We start from the raw sequence: 17,323 nt of genomic DNA on the forward strand, positions 1-17,323 counted from the left end.
GTCCACTACATTATACGTGACACTAACAGCATCGCCTTAAAGCCTCAGATCGCCATCTGCTGACTGGAGTGGGTAAAATATTGTTATGATTATAACATTTCTTGTCACCTTCAATTATTGCAAATGTTCTCATAAAAAGTCTATTTCAACACTCTGTCTGCTCAGGCAAATTTGCCGAACTCCTAAACTTGGAACCAATCAGAAGTCCCGTACATACCCCTGGTGATGTAGGCAGCCAATGGCCTGCTTTTATCTACTATATAACTACAGCCTCTTGTGAAAACGTGAGCTGCTGTCTGATGAAGAGAAACATATTTATCTATCTCCCATAGACTGAAATAAGATTTATATTTATAAAACATATATTTATATCTGAAATATTCAGCATGCTATAAGAATTCTCTTGATAGTATGAAGAGGTAACTCCACCATTTATCCAATGTATTGAAAGCTAGCCAATGTTACAGTTTGAATAGCCTAGCCAGCTACTGTAAATGTCAATTTGTGTTTCATTAGCTAGCTATCCATGTCAGTTAATAGCATTTTTTTATCATGTTTTGGCCTGATTATACAGTACCTTGCTAAAGTATTCGGCCCCCTTGAACTTTTCGACCTTTTGCCACATTTCAGGCTTCAAACATAAAGATATAAAACTGTAATTTTTTGTGAAGAATCAACAACAAGTGGGACACAATCACAGACAGCAGGAGCGGTAGAGGTACTCTGAATGATCAGCTATGAAAAGCCAACTGACATTTACTCCTGAGGTGCTGACCTGTTGCATCCTCTACAACCACTTATTATTATTTGACCCTGCTGGTCATCTATGAATATTTGAACATCTTGGCCATGTTCTGTTATAATCTCCACTCGGCACAGCCAGAAGAGGACTGGCCACCCCTCATAGCCTAGTTCCTCTCTAGGTTTCTTCATAGGTTCTGGCCTTTCTTAGGAGTTTTTCCTAGCCACCGTGCTTCTACATCTGCATTGCTTGCTGTTTGGGGTTCATAGATGACCAGCAGGGTCAAATAAAAATAATCACAGTGGTTGTAGAGGGTGCAACAGGTCAGCACCTCAGGAGTAAATGGCAGTTGGCTTTTCATAGCCGATCATTCAGAGTATCTCTACCGCTCCTGCTGTCTCTAGAGAGTTGAAAACAGCAGGTCTGGGACAAGGTAGCACGTCTGGTGAACAGGTCAGGGTTCCATAGCAGCAGGCAGAACAGTTGAAACTGGAGCAGCAGCACGACCAGGTGGACTGGGGACAGCAAGGAGTCATCAGGCCAGGGAGTCCTGAGGCATGGTCATAGGGCTCTGGTCCTCAGAGAGAGAGAGAGAGAATAGTTAAATTCACACAGGACACTGGATAAGACAGGAGAAATACTCCAGATATAACAGACTGACCCTAGCCCCCCGAAACATAAACTATTGCAGCATAAATACTGGAGGCTGAGACAGGAGGGGTCGGGAGACATTGTGGCCCTGTCCGATGATAGCCCTGGACAGGGCCAAGCAGGCAGGATATAACCCCACCCACTTTGCCAAAGCACAGCCCCCACACCATTAGAGGGATATCGTCAACCACCAACTTACTATCTTGAGACATGGCCAAGTATAGCCCACGAAGATCTCCCCCCACGGCACAAACCCACGGACCGAGTCCTGTATCTCTGCACCACTCAGTAGTCTCACAGCAGCAGCAGAGCCTGCTCACATAGGGCTGCTGCTACAGAGGGTGTTGGCCCAGGCCTGGCACAGAGACCGCAGAACCTGGACACACAGTCACACACACAGTCAACAGCATTGGCATATATATAGTGGTTCTTCCTTTAAAAGTTAGGAGTTTATGCAGTGACTGTTAGTGGTAGACGGTGGCATTCTGTCATTTCACCAGACGACCACAAGGAGGAGTTAGAAAGCTGTTCTATTTGGTAGTCTAAACTGTGGCAATTAATGGAGGCGTTTTCAGAGTGAGAGTCTCTCCTCTGGCGCTAGAGTCATGCATCAGGCAACAACAACAAAAACTGTCGGTGGTCCTGGAGTTCAGAGAGACCTTGGGTAAATACAATGGGGGAATTTCACTTGGGTTTCTGTGCAAAGTATATGATTGGAATGACTCTTCAAGCCTGCAGCTAGTTATTTGAAATTAGACATATAATCAGGCCAAAACATGATTCAAAAATTATATTAACTGACATGGATTGCTAGCTAATGAAACACAAATTGACATTTACAGTAGCTGGCTAGGCTATTCAAACTGTAACATTAGCTAGCTTTCAATAAATTGGATAAATGGTCCATGGAGTTACCTCTTCATATTATCAAGAGAATCCTTATTGCATGCTGACTATTTTAAATGCACTCTAAAACATATATTTATCTTATTTCAGTCTTTGGGCGTTAGACATATCTGTTTCTCTTCATCAGACAGCAGCTCACGTTTCACAAGAGGCTGTAGTTATATAGTAGATAAAAGCAGGCCATTGGCTGCCTACATCACCAGGGGTATGTACGAGACTTCTGATTGGTTCCAAGTTTAGTAGTTCTGCAAATTTGCCTGAGCAGACAGAGTGTTAAAATATACTTTTTATGAGAAAATGTGCAATAATTGAAGGTGACAACAAATGTTATAGTCATAACAATATTTTAGCCACTCCAGTCAGCAGATGGCGTTCTGGGAATTTAAGGCGATGCTGCTAGTGTGACGTATAATCTAGTGGACGGAACGCTTCTTTCAACAGCAGCAACAGTTCGTCAGCCACCTCGGTAGCTTGCTAGACAACATAGCCGAACCAATAAAGCACTATAGACGCTTTAGTGTATATTAGCCACTATGTTTTAAACCCACTTATGTCTTCTAGTTAATTATCCAATTTAATTTCATATTTACGGCGCTGTTGTTTTTAGTCATCCAGCTGGCAGTTAAGTTATCACTAGCCTAGCTAGCTAACATCCCCGACCATGAGGTCACTAAGCTACTCTCCTGCTAAAGAAGATGAGGTCTGCTGGACGGAGAAAGAAGTTAACGTTAAAGAGGAGGAGGAAGAGAAGGCTGTTACAGTAAAACAAGAAGTAGACGGTGAGGCTGTTAACGTGAAAGAAGAGGAAGACGCGTTGAGAGTGAAAGAGGAGGATGATGTTACAGTGAAAGAGGAGGAGGATGTTACAGTAAAAGAAGAGGAGGAAGAGGAGGATGCTGTTTTTGGAGTGAAAGAGGAGGAGGGGGAGATGACTGTCACATTGAAAAAGGAGGAGGAAGAAGAGGAGGAAACTGGATATCTGGGCCTGGTTTCCCAAAGGCATCTTATGTCATACAGTGGTTCTAATGATGAACTTAGCCGTGAAATGGTTTTGAAAAACCGGTCCCTGATTAACACTGGTAAGTGCTGTCTTAAAAACAGAGGCACAAACTCTGCAGTTGTTGAACTGATGTGTGGTGTTAAAGGGGAAATCTGCAATTACATCCATATTTGGACATTTAAATCATTTATATATAGCCATTGATTCTTGAAGAATATAACACATGCCTCATGAGCGTAGTTCAACTGTTGTACCCCATCAGAACCCTAAATAAGTTTTTTTTTACTCCAATGTTTAGAAACAATGTAAATCAACACTGTATAGCCTCAACATGGTTAAAACTATAATGTTGATATCATGGATGGTCAGTCCTTGCCTCCATAGGTCTGTAGATGAATTTGAGAGTAGTTACATTTCTCCAGCCCCTTCCCTCATCTTATTACCAAAACAGTGGTGGAATTACAGCTTTGTTATTGTTTTGACTGCATATTGGTTGATTGATCTGTGGATTTTTTTAAAGGTACAACCTAGGATTTAAACAGCAACAAAATGGCTCCCCGGAGACTTGGTTTGGTAAACAGCTGGGGGATGGGGGCTGGAGAAATGTAACCACTCTTAAATTTATAGAAAAAGCTATTTTAGAAACCTTAACCCCAAACCTAGCGACCTCGTCAAGAAGTTCAGACATCTTGGTGTAACAGTTATAAGGTGTTGGCTTGACAGTCGCTGGACCCAGGTTTGAGTCCTGCTCAAGGCTACCCCCTGAATTCACTACACTATGAATACAAGGACTGGCCATCCATGATGTCATTACGATAGTTTAACCAGATTGAGGCTATACAGTGTTTGTTTACAAACAGTGGCGTTATACAAGCTTATGTTTTGGTTTCTGATGGGCATAGAGCATACAGGTTGAAACATTTGAGGCATTTATAAGTTCTATTCTTCAAGAATCAATGTCTATAATGCCTGACCCCATTTAGTCGACTGGTCGATAGGCTGTTGGTCGACCAACATCTTTTTAGTCGAGCAAATTATATATGTTTTTTATGGCACAAGACACCTGTCTTGCGCTGTTTCAGTGGACTAATCCATTGCGGAGGCTGTGGGGGTGGCACAGTACAAGAAGGGGTGTGTACACTACATGATTTTGGCCCCGATTTAGCTGTCTGACAAGTTTTTGTGATCGGGACGAAGTCCCCATGTCGTTGCCTACTCGGGGTGTGCGGCCGTCACCGACACTCGTTTAATGTGAGCTGGTCAGAGACACAATCTGAGGGCTACTGATCACATCTTTGAGCAGTCCCAGATGTCCCGATATTTTCAAGCATGTTTGATTTTATCTGCACACAATGCTTTTTTTAGTGGTGAGATGTGCAATGACAAGTTTTGAGAACGGTGATCAGAAATAGCCAATGAGAGCTCACCAGAGAAGAAGCCATGGAGATGATGATGATGTTGTGTAGACTCCAGCAGGAGAGATGACTACTAGTATGTGTTTGTATTTGCCTTTAACCAAAGCCAGTGTGAAATCGTTACAGCTTTGATGTTCACAAGCAATGTTATTCAAAATGTTTGGTAGATATTTCAACTCTGTAGTGTAAGGGTGAATATCTGACTGCTTTGAGCCACAGCTAGTTCTAGCTACGTTAACAATCTAATTACATTATCACGTCATTGTTTTAGAGAGAACATGGTGGTAAATCAAATCAAATTTTATTTGTCACGTGCACCGAATACAACAGGTATAGATAGACCTTACAGTGAAATGCTTACTTACAGGCCCTAACCAACAGTGCAATTTTTAAGTAAAAAATAGACAAATAAAAAAACACTAAAATGACAGTGAAAATAACAGTAGCGAGGCTATATACAGGTGGTACCGGTACAGACTCAATGTGGAGGCTGTATACAGGGGGTACCGGTACAGAGTCAATGTGCGGGGGCACCGGTTAGTTGGGCTAATTGAGGTAGTATGTACATGAATGTATAGTTAAAGTGACTATGCATAGACGATAAACAGAGAGTAGCAGTAGCGTAAAAGAGGGGGAGTGACGGGACACAATGCAAATAGTCCGGTTAGCCATTTGGTTACCTGTTCCGGAGTCTTATGGCTTGGGGGGTAAAATCTGTTGAGATGCCTAGACTTGGCGCTCTGGTACCGCTTGCCATGCGGTAGCAGAGAGAACAGTCTATGACTGGGGTGGTTGAGGTCTTTGACCATTTTTAGGGCCTTCCTCTAACACCACCTGGTGTAGAGGTCCTGGATGGCAGGCAGCTTAGCCCCAGTGATGTAATGGGCTGTACCCATACCCTCTGTAGTGCCTTGCGGTCGGAGGCAGAGCAGTTGCCGTACCAGGCAGTGATGCAACCAGTCAGGATGTTCTTGATGTTGCCCCTGTAGAAACTTTTGAGGATCTGAGGACCCATGCCAAATCTTTTCAGTCTCCTGAGGGGGAATAGGTTTTGTCGTGCCCTCTTCACGACTGTCTTGGTATGTTTGGACCATTCTAGTTTGTTGGTGATGTGGACACCAAGGAACTTGAAGCTCTCAACCTGCTCCACTACAGCCCCATCGATGAGAATGGGGGCGTCCTCGGTACTCCTTTTCCTGTAGTCCACAATCATCTCCTTTGTCTTGATTACTTTGAGGGATATGTTGTTATTCTGGCACCAACTTAATGATTGTGTTGGAGTCGTGCCTGGCCATGCAGTCGTTGGTGAATAGGGAGTACAGGAGAGGACTGAGCAGGCACCCCTGAGGGGCTCCAGTGTTGAGGATCAACATGGCAGATGTGTTGCTACCTATCCTCACCACCTGGGGGCGGCCCGTCAGGAAGTCCAGGATCCAGTTGCAGAGGGAGGTGTTTAGTCCCAGGGTCCTTAGCTTCGTGATGAGCTTTGAGGGTACTATGGTGTTGAACGCTGAGCTGTAGTCAATGAATAGCATTCTCACATAGGTGTTCCTTTTGTCCAGGTGGGAAAGGGCAGTGTGGAGTGCAATAGAGATTGCATCATCTGTGGATCTGTTTGGGCGGTATGCAAATTGGAGTGGGTCTAGGGTTTCTGGGATAATGGTGTTGATGTGAGCCATTACCAGCCTTTCAAAGCACTTCATGGCTACGGACGTGAGTTCTACGGATCTGTAGTCATTTAGGCAGGTTGCCTTTGTGTTCTTGGACACATGGACTATGGTGGTCTGCTTGAAGCATGTTGGTATTACAGACTCAATCAGGGACATGTTGAAAATGTCAGTGAAGACACCTGCCAGTTGGTCAGCACATGCCCGGAGCACACATCCTGGTAATCTGTCTGGCCCAGCGGCCTTGTGAACGTTGACCTGTTTTAAGGTCTTACTCACATCGGCTACGGAGAGCGTGAACACGCAGTCATCCGGAACAGCTGACGCTCTCATGTATATCTCAGCGTTGCTTGCCTCAAAGCGAGCATAGAAGTGATTTAGCTCGTCTGGTAGGTTCATGTCACTGGGCAGCTCGCGGCTGTGCTTCCCTTTGTAGTCTGTAATAGTTTGCAGGACCTGCCACATCCGACGAGCGTCGGAGACGGTGTAGTACGATTCAATCCACAGTCACTGTGGGAACGACGTCCTCGATGAATTTATTGATAAAGCCAGTAACTGATGTGGTGTACTCCTCAATGCCATAGGAAGAATCCTGGAACATATTCCAGTCTGTGCTAGCAAAACAATCTTGTAGTTTAGCATATGCTTCATTTATTTTTATGTTATTTTGTTTTTTTCTCCCCAATTTCGTGATATCCAATTGGTAGTAGTTACAGTCTTGTCTCATCGCTGCAACTCCCATACGGACTCGGGAGAGGCGAAGGTCGAGAGCCATGCGTCCTCCGAAACACAACCCAACCAAGCCGCACTGCTTCTTGACACAATGCACATCCAACCCGGAAGCCAGCCGCACCAATGTGTCAAAGGAAACACCGTACACCTGGCGACCTGGTCAGCGTGCACTGTGCCCGGCCCGCCACAGGAGTCGCTAGTGCGCGATGAGACAAGGATATCCCTGCCAGCCAAACCCTCCCTAACCCGGACGACGCTGGGCCAATTGTGCATCGCCCCATGGACCTCCCGGTCGCGGCTGGCTGCGACAGCCTGGGCTCGAACCCAGAATCTCTGGTGGCGCAGTGGTCTAAGGCACTTTATCGTAGTGCTAGCTGGGCCACCAGAGATTCTGGGTTCAAGCCCAGGCTGTCGCAGCCGGCTGCGACCGGGAGGTCCATGGGGCGATGCACAATTGGCCCAGCGTCGTCCAGGTTAGGGAGCTACACTCTAGCGACTTGTGAGACACAGCTAGCACTGCGATGCAGTGTCTTAGACCACTGCGCCACCTGGGAGGCCAGCATATGCTTCATTTGACCTCTTTCTTTTTAGACCAAGTCACTGGTGCTTCCTGCTTTAAGTTTTGCTTGTAAGCAGGAATCAGGAGGATAGAATTATGGTCAGATTTGCCAAATGGAGGGCGAGGGAGAACTTTGAATGCATCTCTGTGTGGAGTAAAGGTGATCTAGAATTTATTTCCCCTCTGGTTGCACATTTAACATGCTGATAGAAATGAGGTAAAACTGATTTCAGTTTCCCTGCATTAAAGTCCCCGAACACTAGGAGCGCCGCCTCTCGGTGAGCGGTTTCCTGTTTGCTTATTTCCTTATACAGCTGACTCAGTGCGGTCTTACTGCCAGCGTCTGTCTGTGGTGGTAAATGAAGAGCCACAAACAATGTTTATGAAAACTCTCTTGGCAAATCGTGTGGTCTACAGCTTATCATGAGATACTCTACTTCAGGCGAGCAAAATCTTGAGACTTCTTTAGATTTCGTGCACCAGCAGTTGTTTACAAATATTCACAGACCGCTCCCCCCTCATCTTACCGGAGTGTGCTGTTCTGTGTAGCCGGTGCAGCGTATATATCCCGCTAGCTGAATGTTTTCCAAGATATTACAGTTTTTGATGTCCCGTTGGTCGGATATTCGTGATCGTAGTCTAATTTATTCTCCAATGTTGGCAAGTAATGTTGATGGTAAGGGCAGATTGGGGGTAAAAGCAGATCTCAAAGTTGTAATTCTATACTATTTAATTGACTATTTACTTTCGTTTTTTGATGGCATGCGTTATGCGTTTGAAGTGTATGTAGTTGAATGCATTCTATGATATGTGACAACCTGATGGCCATTGGGGCAAACGTGTCTTTCTTTGTAAACTGAATTAAACTGCATATGAAGTAATGATCAATTCGGACACAGAGGTGGTCAAAGCAGCTGCTGACATGTATGTTTTTACTTCACTATTAATTGACAAATGACATTTGGTAAGTTTTGGTAAGTATTCAGTTAAAGTATTAAAGTGTTTTCAATTTTTTCCTATCATCAGCCCAAGGAAATGTATTGGTAAGAGTCATCTGGGTTTAAAGGAGAATCACTGCATGTATGCACTATTAAATATCTTACCTTGTTGCTGTCATCCTCCATGTAGCTGTCATCCAATGTGTTGCTGTCATCCTCCATGTGTCATCCTCCATGTAGCTGTCATCCTCCATGTAGCTGTCATCCTCCATGTAGCTGTCATCCTCCATGTAGCTGTCATCCTCCATGTAGCGGTCATCCTCCATGTAGCGGTCATCCTCCATGTAGCGGTCATCCTCCATGTAGCGGTCATCCTCCATGTAGCGGTCATCCTCCATGTAGCTGTCATCCTCCATGTAGCTGTCATCCTGTATGTTGCGGTCATCCTCCATGTAGCGGTCATCCTGTATGTAGCGGTCATCCTGTATGTAGCGGTAATCCTGTATGTATCGGTCATCCTCCATGTAACGGTCATCCTCCATGTAGCGGTCATCCTCCATGTAGCGGTCATCCTCCATGTAGCGGTCATCCTCCATGTAGCGGTCATCCTGTATGTAGCGGTCATCCTCCATGTAGCGGTCATCCTCCATGTAGCGGTCATCCTGTATGTAGCGGTCATCCTCCATGTAGCTGTCATCCTCCATGTAGCGGTCATCCTCCATGTAGCGGTCATCCTCCATGTAGCGGTCATCCTCCATGTAGCGGTCATCCTGTATGTAGCGGTCATCCTGTATCTAGCGGTCATCCTCCATGTAGCGGTCATCCTCCATGTAGCGGTCATCCTCCATGTAACGGTCATCCTCCATGTAACGGTCATCCTCCATGTAGCGGTCATCCTCCATGTAACGGTCATCCTGCATGTAACGGTCATCCTGCATGTAGCGGTCATCCTGTATGTAGCGGTCATCCTCCATGTAGCGGTCATCCTCCATGTAGCGGTCATCCTGTATGTAGCGGTCATCCTCCATGTAGCGGTCATCCTCCATGTAGCGGTCATCCTCCATGTAGCGGTCATCCTCCATGTAGCGGTCATCCTGTATGTAGCGGTCATCCTGTATCTAGCGGTCATCCTCCATGTAGCGGTCATCCTCCATGTAGCGGTCATCCTCCATGTAGCGGTCATCCTGTATGTAGCGGTCATCCTGTATGTAGCGGTCATCCTGTATGTAGCGGTCATCCTCCATGTAGCGGTCATCCTCCATGTAGCGGTCATCCTCCATGTAGCGGTCATCCTCCATGTAGCGGTCATCCTGTATGTAGCGGTCATCCTCCATGTAGCGGTCATCCTCCATGTAGCTGTCATCCTCCATGTAGCGCTCATCCTGCATGTAGCGGTCATCCTGCATGTAGCGGTCATCCTCCATGTAGCGGTCATCCTCCATGTAGCGGTCATCCTGCATGTAGCGGTCATCCTGCATGTAGCGGTCATCCTCCATGTAGCGGTCATCCTCCATGTAGCGGTCATCCTCCATGTAACGGTCATCCTCCATGTAACGGTCATCCTCCATGTAGCGGTCATCCTCCATGTAGCGGTCATCCTGTATGTAGCGGTCATCCTCCATGTAACGGTCATCCTCCATGTAGCGGTCATCCTCCATGTAACGGTCATCCTGCATGTAACGGTCATCCTCCATGTAGCGGTCATCCTGCATGTAGCGGTCATCCTGTATGTAGCGGTCATCCTGTATGTAGCGGTCATCCTGTATGTAGCGGTCATCCTCCATGTAGCGGTCATCCTCCATGTAGCGGTCATCCTCCATGTAGCTGTCATCCTGTATATCACGTAATCATGAGTTTCTCTTTTCCATTTTAATCACTAATTTCATTTCAGTTTTACTCTCAAACTTGACCAACACTCATTTCATTATTTTGTTACATCCTGTCAGTGATTGATATTCATGTGGGCATGTTTGAATGTGCTATTAATTTAATCAATGTAATCTAAATTTGTGATATGTCTTCATTCATGCATGCATTTATTTATTTTATTTATTCATTCATTCAACTTATTTATTTCTGTGTCACTTCAAAAGCCGTAGCCCTACAGGTCCCCCCATCGCTCCCTCGGCCTCTGCCTCCAACTGACCAAGTCCCGGCCCCGGTTCCTGTCCCGGCCCCTGCTCCTGCCCTACTGGGGCAGAGCGAAGAGGAGGATTTGCCCCGGCAGTCCTTCCTGCCTCCAAGGCCTGCCTCAGAAAGTGCTGAGGTAAATTCATCAACTGTAATGACACCACACAGTTAAGATATTAAACAGTATGCCATAGTATGCCATTCTACACAGTTGTCTTGTCTCCTGCATACTCTCTCCATACTCTCTCCCTGTCTGTTTCTCTGAAACATTACCATTACCAGCCCTTCCTTCCCCCCTCACTCTCCCCTCACTCTCTCCCCTCACTCTCTCCCCTCACTCTCTCCCCTCACTCTCTCCTCTCACTCTCTCCTCTCACTCTCTCCCCCCACTCTCTCCCCCCACTCTCTCCCCCCACTCTCTCCTCTCACTCTCTCCTCTCACTCTCCCCTCACTCTCCCCCATCACTCTCTCCCCTCACTCTCCCCCATCACGCTCCCTCTCACTCTCTCCCCTCACTCAGCTGCTGCTTCCAGAGAGTTGGCGTTCATCTCTTACCAAGGAGCAGCAGCGGTGGATCGGCCGCACGCTGTTCACCAGGAACAGCTTTGGGAGGTCGACACTCACCACTGACCTGGTCACGTGGTGGACGCCTCCCCAACCGCGGCCGATCTACAATCAGCCACCCGCATCCCCTGACCCCTTCTTCGCATGTCAGCTGTTCCTTTGGATGCCCGTACGTATATGGGCATACAAGCTGGCATGTCCCCAGTCTGGGTGCAGAGGCACACTCTGCAAGGCTGGGCTCTACAAGACCATCCGGAGGGTCTTGGACATCGACCGCTGGTATCTCATGGCCACTGAGTACCTGGAATGCGGTCGGTGTAAGAAGAAGGTCGCGGGGTGGTCACGGGACCTTGTCAGTCAGCTGGACGCTCGGCATCGCTGCCAGTTCCCAGCAATATTGACATACAAGTAAGTTCACAAGATTTTAAGTAATTAAGTAAAATGAATGCATGTCATTCATATGCTTTATCTCTCTCTCTCTAGGCTGTCCTGTGACCTGCGGGTTGTGAGGATGCTGAGGTCGCGCACTTTGGGGAACAGTGCGTCACAGACCTACAGCAAGCTGTGTGAAAGTCACAGCGAGTCCTGGATGCGGAGTTGTATACGGTACCTCGGGGAGTGCGAGCAGTTTCTGGCCTTGGGCTCTGGGCGGCAGTTCACTGATCCACCGGAGATGCCCCCGGTGCCCTCACCCGTCTGGCTGCTGACAGTCTACAGCCATGACGTGCTGTCGCGGCTGGTCGAGCTGAAGTCCAGGGTCACCTCCATCTTTGGGTCCATCTTAAAGATGGACTCTACCAAGAAGGTGAGTTTTCACTTAAAAATGTAAAGCTAAGTCATGTCTGATTTTGTATATCTATATTTAAAAAATGTCTTTACCTTTCTGTCTTTGCGTGTCTGTCTCAAGGTGACTAAAAAGCTTGCGAGTACCGCTGCAGACACGGCCGCCTGGGTTACCAACGTCGGTAACGAGTATGGCCAGGTCCTCGTCAGTGTCCTCACTGCCGGTGAGAGCGAGGGCCTGCTCCCCATGGCGGCTGGTCTCATGGAGCGGTACCGGCTTGCCGGGGTGGCGCCCCCCCAGCTCATGTACGTGGACCGAGACTGCTGCTCCAGCTTCGGCGGATCAAAGACAGCTGCCATGTACAATGAGTGGGACCAGCTGGTGGTTCGGCTGGACATCTGGCACCTGATGCGGCGGTTCGCGTCAGGTGTCACCACTGAGAGCCACCAGCTCTACGGTCCCTTCATGCGGCAGCTGTCAGCCTGCATCTTTGAGTGGGATGCAGGCGATGTCCGCCGACTGCTGGAGGCCAAGAGGTCTGAGCTGGAGGGGAAGCACGGGATGGTCGGCCTCACCGAGGCGGAGGTTTCGAGGCAGATCGGCAGGAAGGAGATGGCACTTCACTGTCGGCGTCGTACGCGTGGAGCTGCGGTAACCGAAGTCCTTCTCCTCGACCTCCTCGAGACCTTCAACAGCGAGAAGCGGGTCGACACCCTGGGCATCCCGTTGCTGGACTCCATCCGCATCCAGGCAATCTGGAAAGAGCAGAGGCGCCACCTCCACTGCATACAGGACCCACCCGGTGTACAGCTGTACACCGAGACCGGCAAAATCACCAAGGGCGGCGTGATTTTGCCGGTTTATCGCTGCGCACGGGGCTCTACATCCTTGGAGTCATTCCACCTCCACCTCAACCGGTTCATCCCAGGTAATTGACGTTGTGGATGCTTAATGTTTAATGTTAACAGCAAACAGCTCTCCCACCCTAATCATGCATTGTTCTCTCAGGTACCAGGGCAAATGCCATGCATTTCCAGGCATTCCTGTTGGATGGACTTGTGAGGTGGAACGAGGACCGTGCGCAAGCGGCAGTGGAGGGAAAGAACAGGCAGCCCCTGCTCTCCTACAGTGGCCATCTGCAGCACATCCTTAACCTTAGCAGCCAAAGGGTGCTTGGCAAGGAACAGGTTAAGGACTACACCAAGCCTAGCGAGTACACGGGTAAGTCGAGTAAGAGAATGACCATTTACATCAATTGCATTAATTACATCCCATTAACACTTCCCTACTCTGCTTTTGGCTGATTTTTTTTTGTGCTTTAATAGGGGAACTCCTCGGAGTGGAGTACCTGTACTCGCAGACTGGCAGAGTGCTGCAGGATGTCAGCGCGGACCCTGACCTTCCGGAAGAGGCAGCCGCCGTCGAGCAGCTCGACGAGGAGGATGAGGGCTTTCAGGAGGAGGATGTGGACCCAACAGTCCACATCCCTCATGTTACTCCTATGAGCGCCCCGTCCTCCAGCTCAGCGGCACCTCTATCAGGGGAACCCGCTGATGCACCCAGGTCTGGGCCATCCAGTCCCACCGCCCCTGAAGACGGAAGCTCTCCTGAGGCCCCTGATCGACACGGTTCTCCTCACCCTGACCACTCCTCTGATCCAGAGGTAATTATAATTTACCTTTTGTGTTGTTGAAAAGAAAAATGCTATTGCAACCTCTTTGACGTAAGGAATTGAGACAAAAAAAACTCTAGACAATTTTCAGGTCTTTAATAATACCAAGGATGCCATCAGCTGAGTGCATACATTTAGAAAGCTCACAACACATCTTATTCTCTTCCCTTGCAGGCGTCAACTCCCCAGCTATACATTTTATAACCCCAATGACTTTCCCCTCCTTTCCCCTGTGGAATGTCCATGGTCCTCTCATTGTTTAGCTATCCATCTTCTGGGCCTGACCCTGAGCTCTGATCCTAGGCAATTTCCTCTTATCTGATTAGGTCATGGTTTCTAAATTAGCAAACACAAAGTTTCATGACCTGAACTCCATTAATACTCACAGTAATCATTCACTAAACAGGATACAAACAAACTACAGTTTAACTTGAAACATGTTACATTTTAACAGAATCCATCAGTGTGACTTTCAGTTACATAATATAAAATAACATCTCCTATTTCCTTTGTAGAAGAATCTTATGTGTTACCCCTAAATGTGTGACATTGTCCTCATCGATTTTTCCATGTCTTTTTATCTTCAGGGGGAGACACAAGGCCCTGATGCAATGCCGGGCTACCAGCATGTCTGCAGGCTTGCCAGGGCCTTGGTGAGGGTGAGGAACCATCAGGGGCTCTCGGACCGCAGGGTAGACGGTCTGGTGGCGCTGTGGCTGGCGTTGCCAGACTTCGAAAAGCAACACTTGATCAACCCTGCCCGACACCAGGAGAGGATCGTTCAGGGGCGGTTCAAGGCAACGAAGGGGAAGTCGTCCATTATCCTAGGAAAAGACTCTCTCCAACGGTATGTTGTTAGTGTTCATGTCCTCCACCTTACTATTATATTGCCTGCCTCTACATTAAATGCATATGAAGGTCAGGCGATGGCTATCATTATACTTTGGCTATCATTATTTTTCAATGTTCTCTAATTATTTATCTCCTCTGTTTCAGTTGCCTTCTCGGACTCAACATGGGCCCTGCAAGTTGGCCAGGCACCAGCCGTTTGGTGGAGGCAATTTGCAGACAGCTCTGTCAAATCCATCCCAGCGCCACGCAGTCTGCCGGCGTCAAGAAGAGCAGGTGGGCGCTCATTCTGGCAGACTACGTGGCCATCAGGGAGGCAGTGCTGAACAGCCCGAGGTTGATGGCCCAGACCAACCTTCAGCTCTTTGAGCTGAATCAAAAGACCATCAGTCAGTGGTAAGACATTAACTTATGGAAGACTTGTTACATATGTGACTAATGACAATCTGAGTGACAGCTTTGTGTTTGTTTTCTCTCCCTGTTTCAGGTACTCCCGGTGTCAGAGGGAGAGGATGGCGCTGCAGCAGGGATTGGGGCTCGCTCCTGCCCCCAGCGTCACCGCCCAGCCCCTCCCTGCAGCCAAGCCCCTCCACTACCAGCGGGAGGGAATCCAGGCACTCTTCCCTTTCCCTACGCCGCCCCCCCCGGTCCCACGCCAGACCACCCAGCAAGGAGGGCCCGCCCACGCGCCCATTCTGCCAGCCTACCTGGAGCAACAACCCCCCGCACTTCCCGGCCCCTCCCAAGCCCTGCAAGCCCAAGGACCACAGACGGGCTCCTCTTTACCTCCTCCGGTGCCAAGGACAACGGCTTGGAGGAGGAAGAGGATGGCGGAGGACAAAGAGGAGGGGACAGCTGGGAAGAGAAAGAAACGCGAGCAGTACGTCTGCTCCAAATGCGGGTTGCCGAAGCGGCGGGAGACGGGGCACAGCCGCTTCGGCGGAGTGGGATTCTGCTCTGTTGCTGCGGGGGGTAAGACCGTGGCCCAGTGGCTGGCGGAAATGAAGGACGCTAAGGGGCGAGGTGAAGGACACTGACCCACTGGCTGGGTGGTCGGACGTTTTTATTGTAAATAGTTCCCTGTTCCCCTCTACCTGGACCGAGACCTTGAATGCGGTGTAGAGGCTTGTGTGTGTTGAGGACCCTCAGAGCTATATTGTCTGTAGTCTATAAGACTACTGGTAGGTTAACCCATGGTAAGCAGTCCTGAGGCGAGACACCAGACTAACATCGGTCCGTTCCCAAGCAAAATGCACGTTTTATGAGCACATGAACATTTTATTTACATAGTTCAATAAAAGGACTGTGTAGCAAAGACAGACAGGATCGTGATGAACCTGTAAAAAAAAAAAAAAGGGATAGACATTAAAATATACATGTATAAATCAAACATGATTTATCAATACATCTTCAAGTGAAAACTCAACTTCTTTGTAGAGCTAATGTTTTTTTCTACAGCAGTAGCTATAACACATAGATAAAACAATATAAGGCATGAATAACTTACCTTTTGCAAGTATAGAAATTTCTGTCCACAGGTCAGTGGCCCAGATGCACTTCAAACTGCTCTTGATGGTGTAACGCCAATCAATCAATGCTCCAGGCGCCCTATCACTGCGAATGATATACATACACCTGACGGTTAAAAGAAATAGAGCCTGTATGCATGCAAATGTCCCATGTACTAAGGCATACACACATACACAATACATTAGAGCAATTATGGTGTGTTATTTTGTGTATAGAGATTGCTGACATTATTATTTAATGTTTATTGGATTTACATTGCAATAATTATCTTTCATTTGATCCTGTTTCCCTATATATACTCTGGTTCATCATTAAAACTCTTAGACTGGGCTTCTGTGTCTGTCATCACTGTTTTGACCTGGTGCTCAAAGCACATGGCTACTTAATATGCTTTGTTGCCAACTCCTCCTCTCACCCAGCAAACCCCCCCCCCCCATTTCCCCTCCTCATTGGACTGAGAAGAATGGGCAATTTCTTCGTGTAATCCTTTCACGCATTCCTCTCTGTTTCCGATTGTCCAAATTGTTCCATTACTCCTCTCCTCCAATCAGATGCTTCAGCTTGTTCCAATTCAGAGAAAGAGAGCAAAAACCCGCCAATGAAGAGCCTAGCTTGTTCCAATTGGTTTTAAGCCAATCATGTACCTCCGAAATGTTCGTAACGTCACTTCATCACAAAATATTTTGGGGGGGCAGCCATTGATGATACCCGGTGAGTATATGAGGGAAATGTGCAATGAATGTAACATCGACGACTAAATGTGATGAAATATGACAATAACAGCGTAACAAAAGCCATTGCACGAAACCCCACCAACGAAACCTACACACTAGAAACATGCTCTGCAGCTGCATTCACAATACGTCCTTAAGCAAAGACTAGCAGTGAATGCTGGGTAGCCTACGTAAAAAAAATACTGTAACGTGATTTAAAAACTCTTGAATCCTATGTGAAAATGTATAATTTGTTTTAATGTTGGGAAGTAGAACAACTATGAAAAGCAGCTTATTTGTGACATTTAGACTTTATTTGTAGATGTAGAACTGGCCTAGAAAAGACATTGTATTCCCATATCACCTCTGATTCAATATTCTACCCTATCACCGACCTAGACGGGACATATATGATATCCCATATCACCTCTGATTCAGATGCTAGAACAGCAAGACACAAAAGGTTCATT

The 17,323-nt window shown here is 47.4% G+C and overlaps 1 protein-coding gene across 1 annotated transcript; it reads left to right on the top strand.

The window, feature by feature from the left end:
* The first annotated feature begins 2,731 nt into the window (after positions 1-2,731).
* Positions 2,732-16,470, top strand: LOC106593263 (uncharacterized). The gene is made up of 10 exons (XM_014184605.2): positions 2,732-3,378; positions 10,704-10,876; positions 11,262-11,713; positions 11,789-12,110; positions 12,213-13,017; positions 13,098-13,310; positions 13,415-13,752; positions 14,349-14,608; positions 14,758-15,006; positions 15,098-16,470. The coding sequence occupies exons 1-10, from the start codon at positions 2,961-2,963 to the stop codon at positions 15,645-15,647; spliced, it is 3,780 nt and encodes a 1,259-aa protein (XP_014040080.2). The 5' UTR covers positions 2,732-2,960; the 3' UTR covers positions 15,648-16,470.
* The last annotated feature ends 853 nt before the right edge of the window (positions 16,471-17,323 follow it).

Source organism: Salmo salar, chromosome 02 (genome assembly GCF_965601325.2).
Source record: "Salmo salar chromosome 02, fSalSal1, whole genome shotgun sequence".
NCBI lineage: Eukaryota > Metazoa > Chordata > Actinopteri > Salmoniformes > Salmonidae > Salmo > Salmo salar.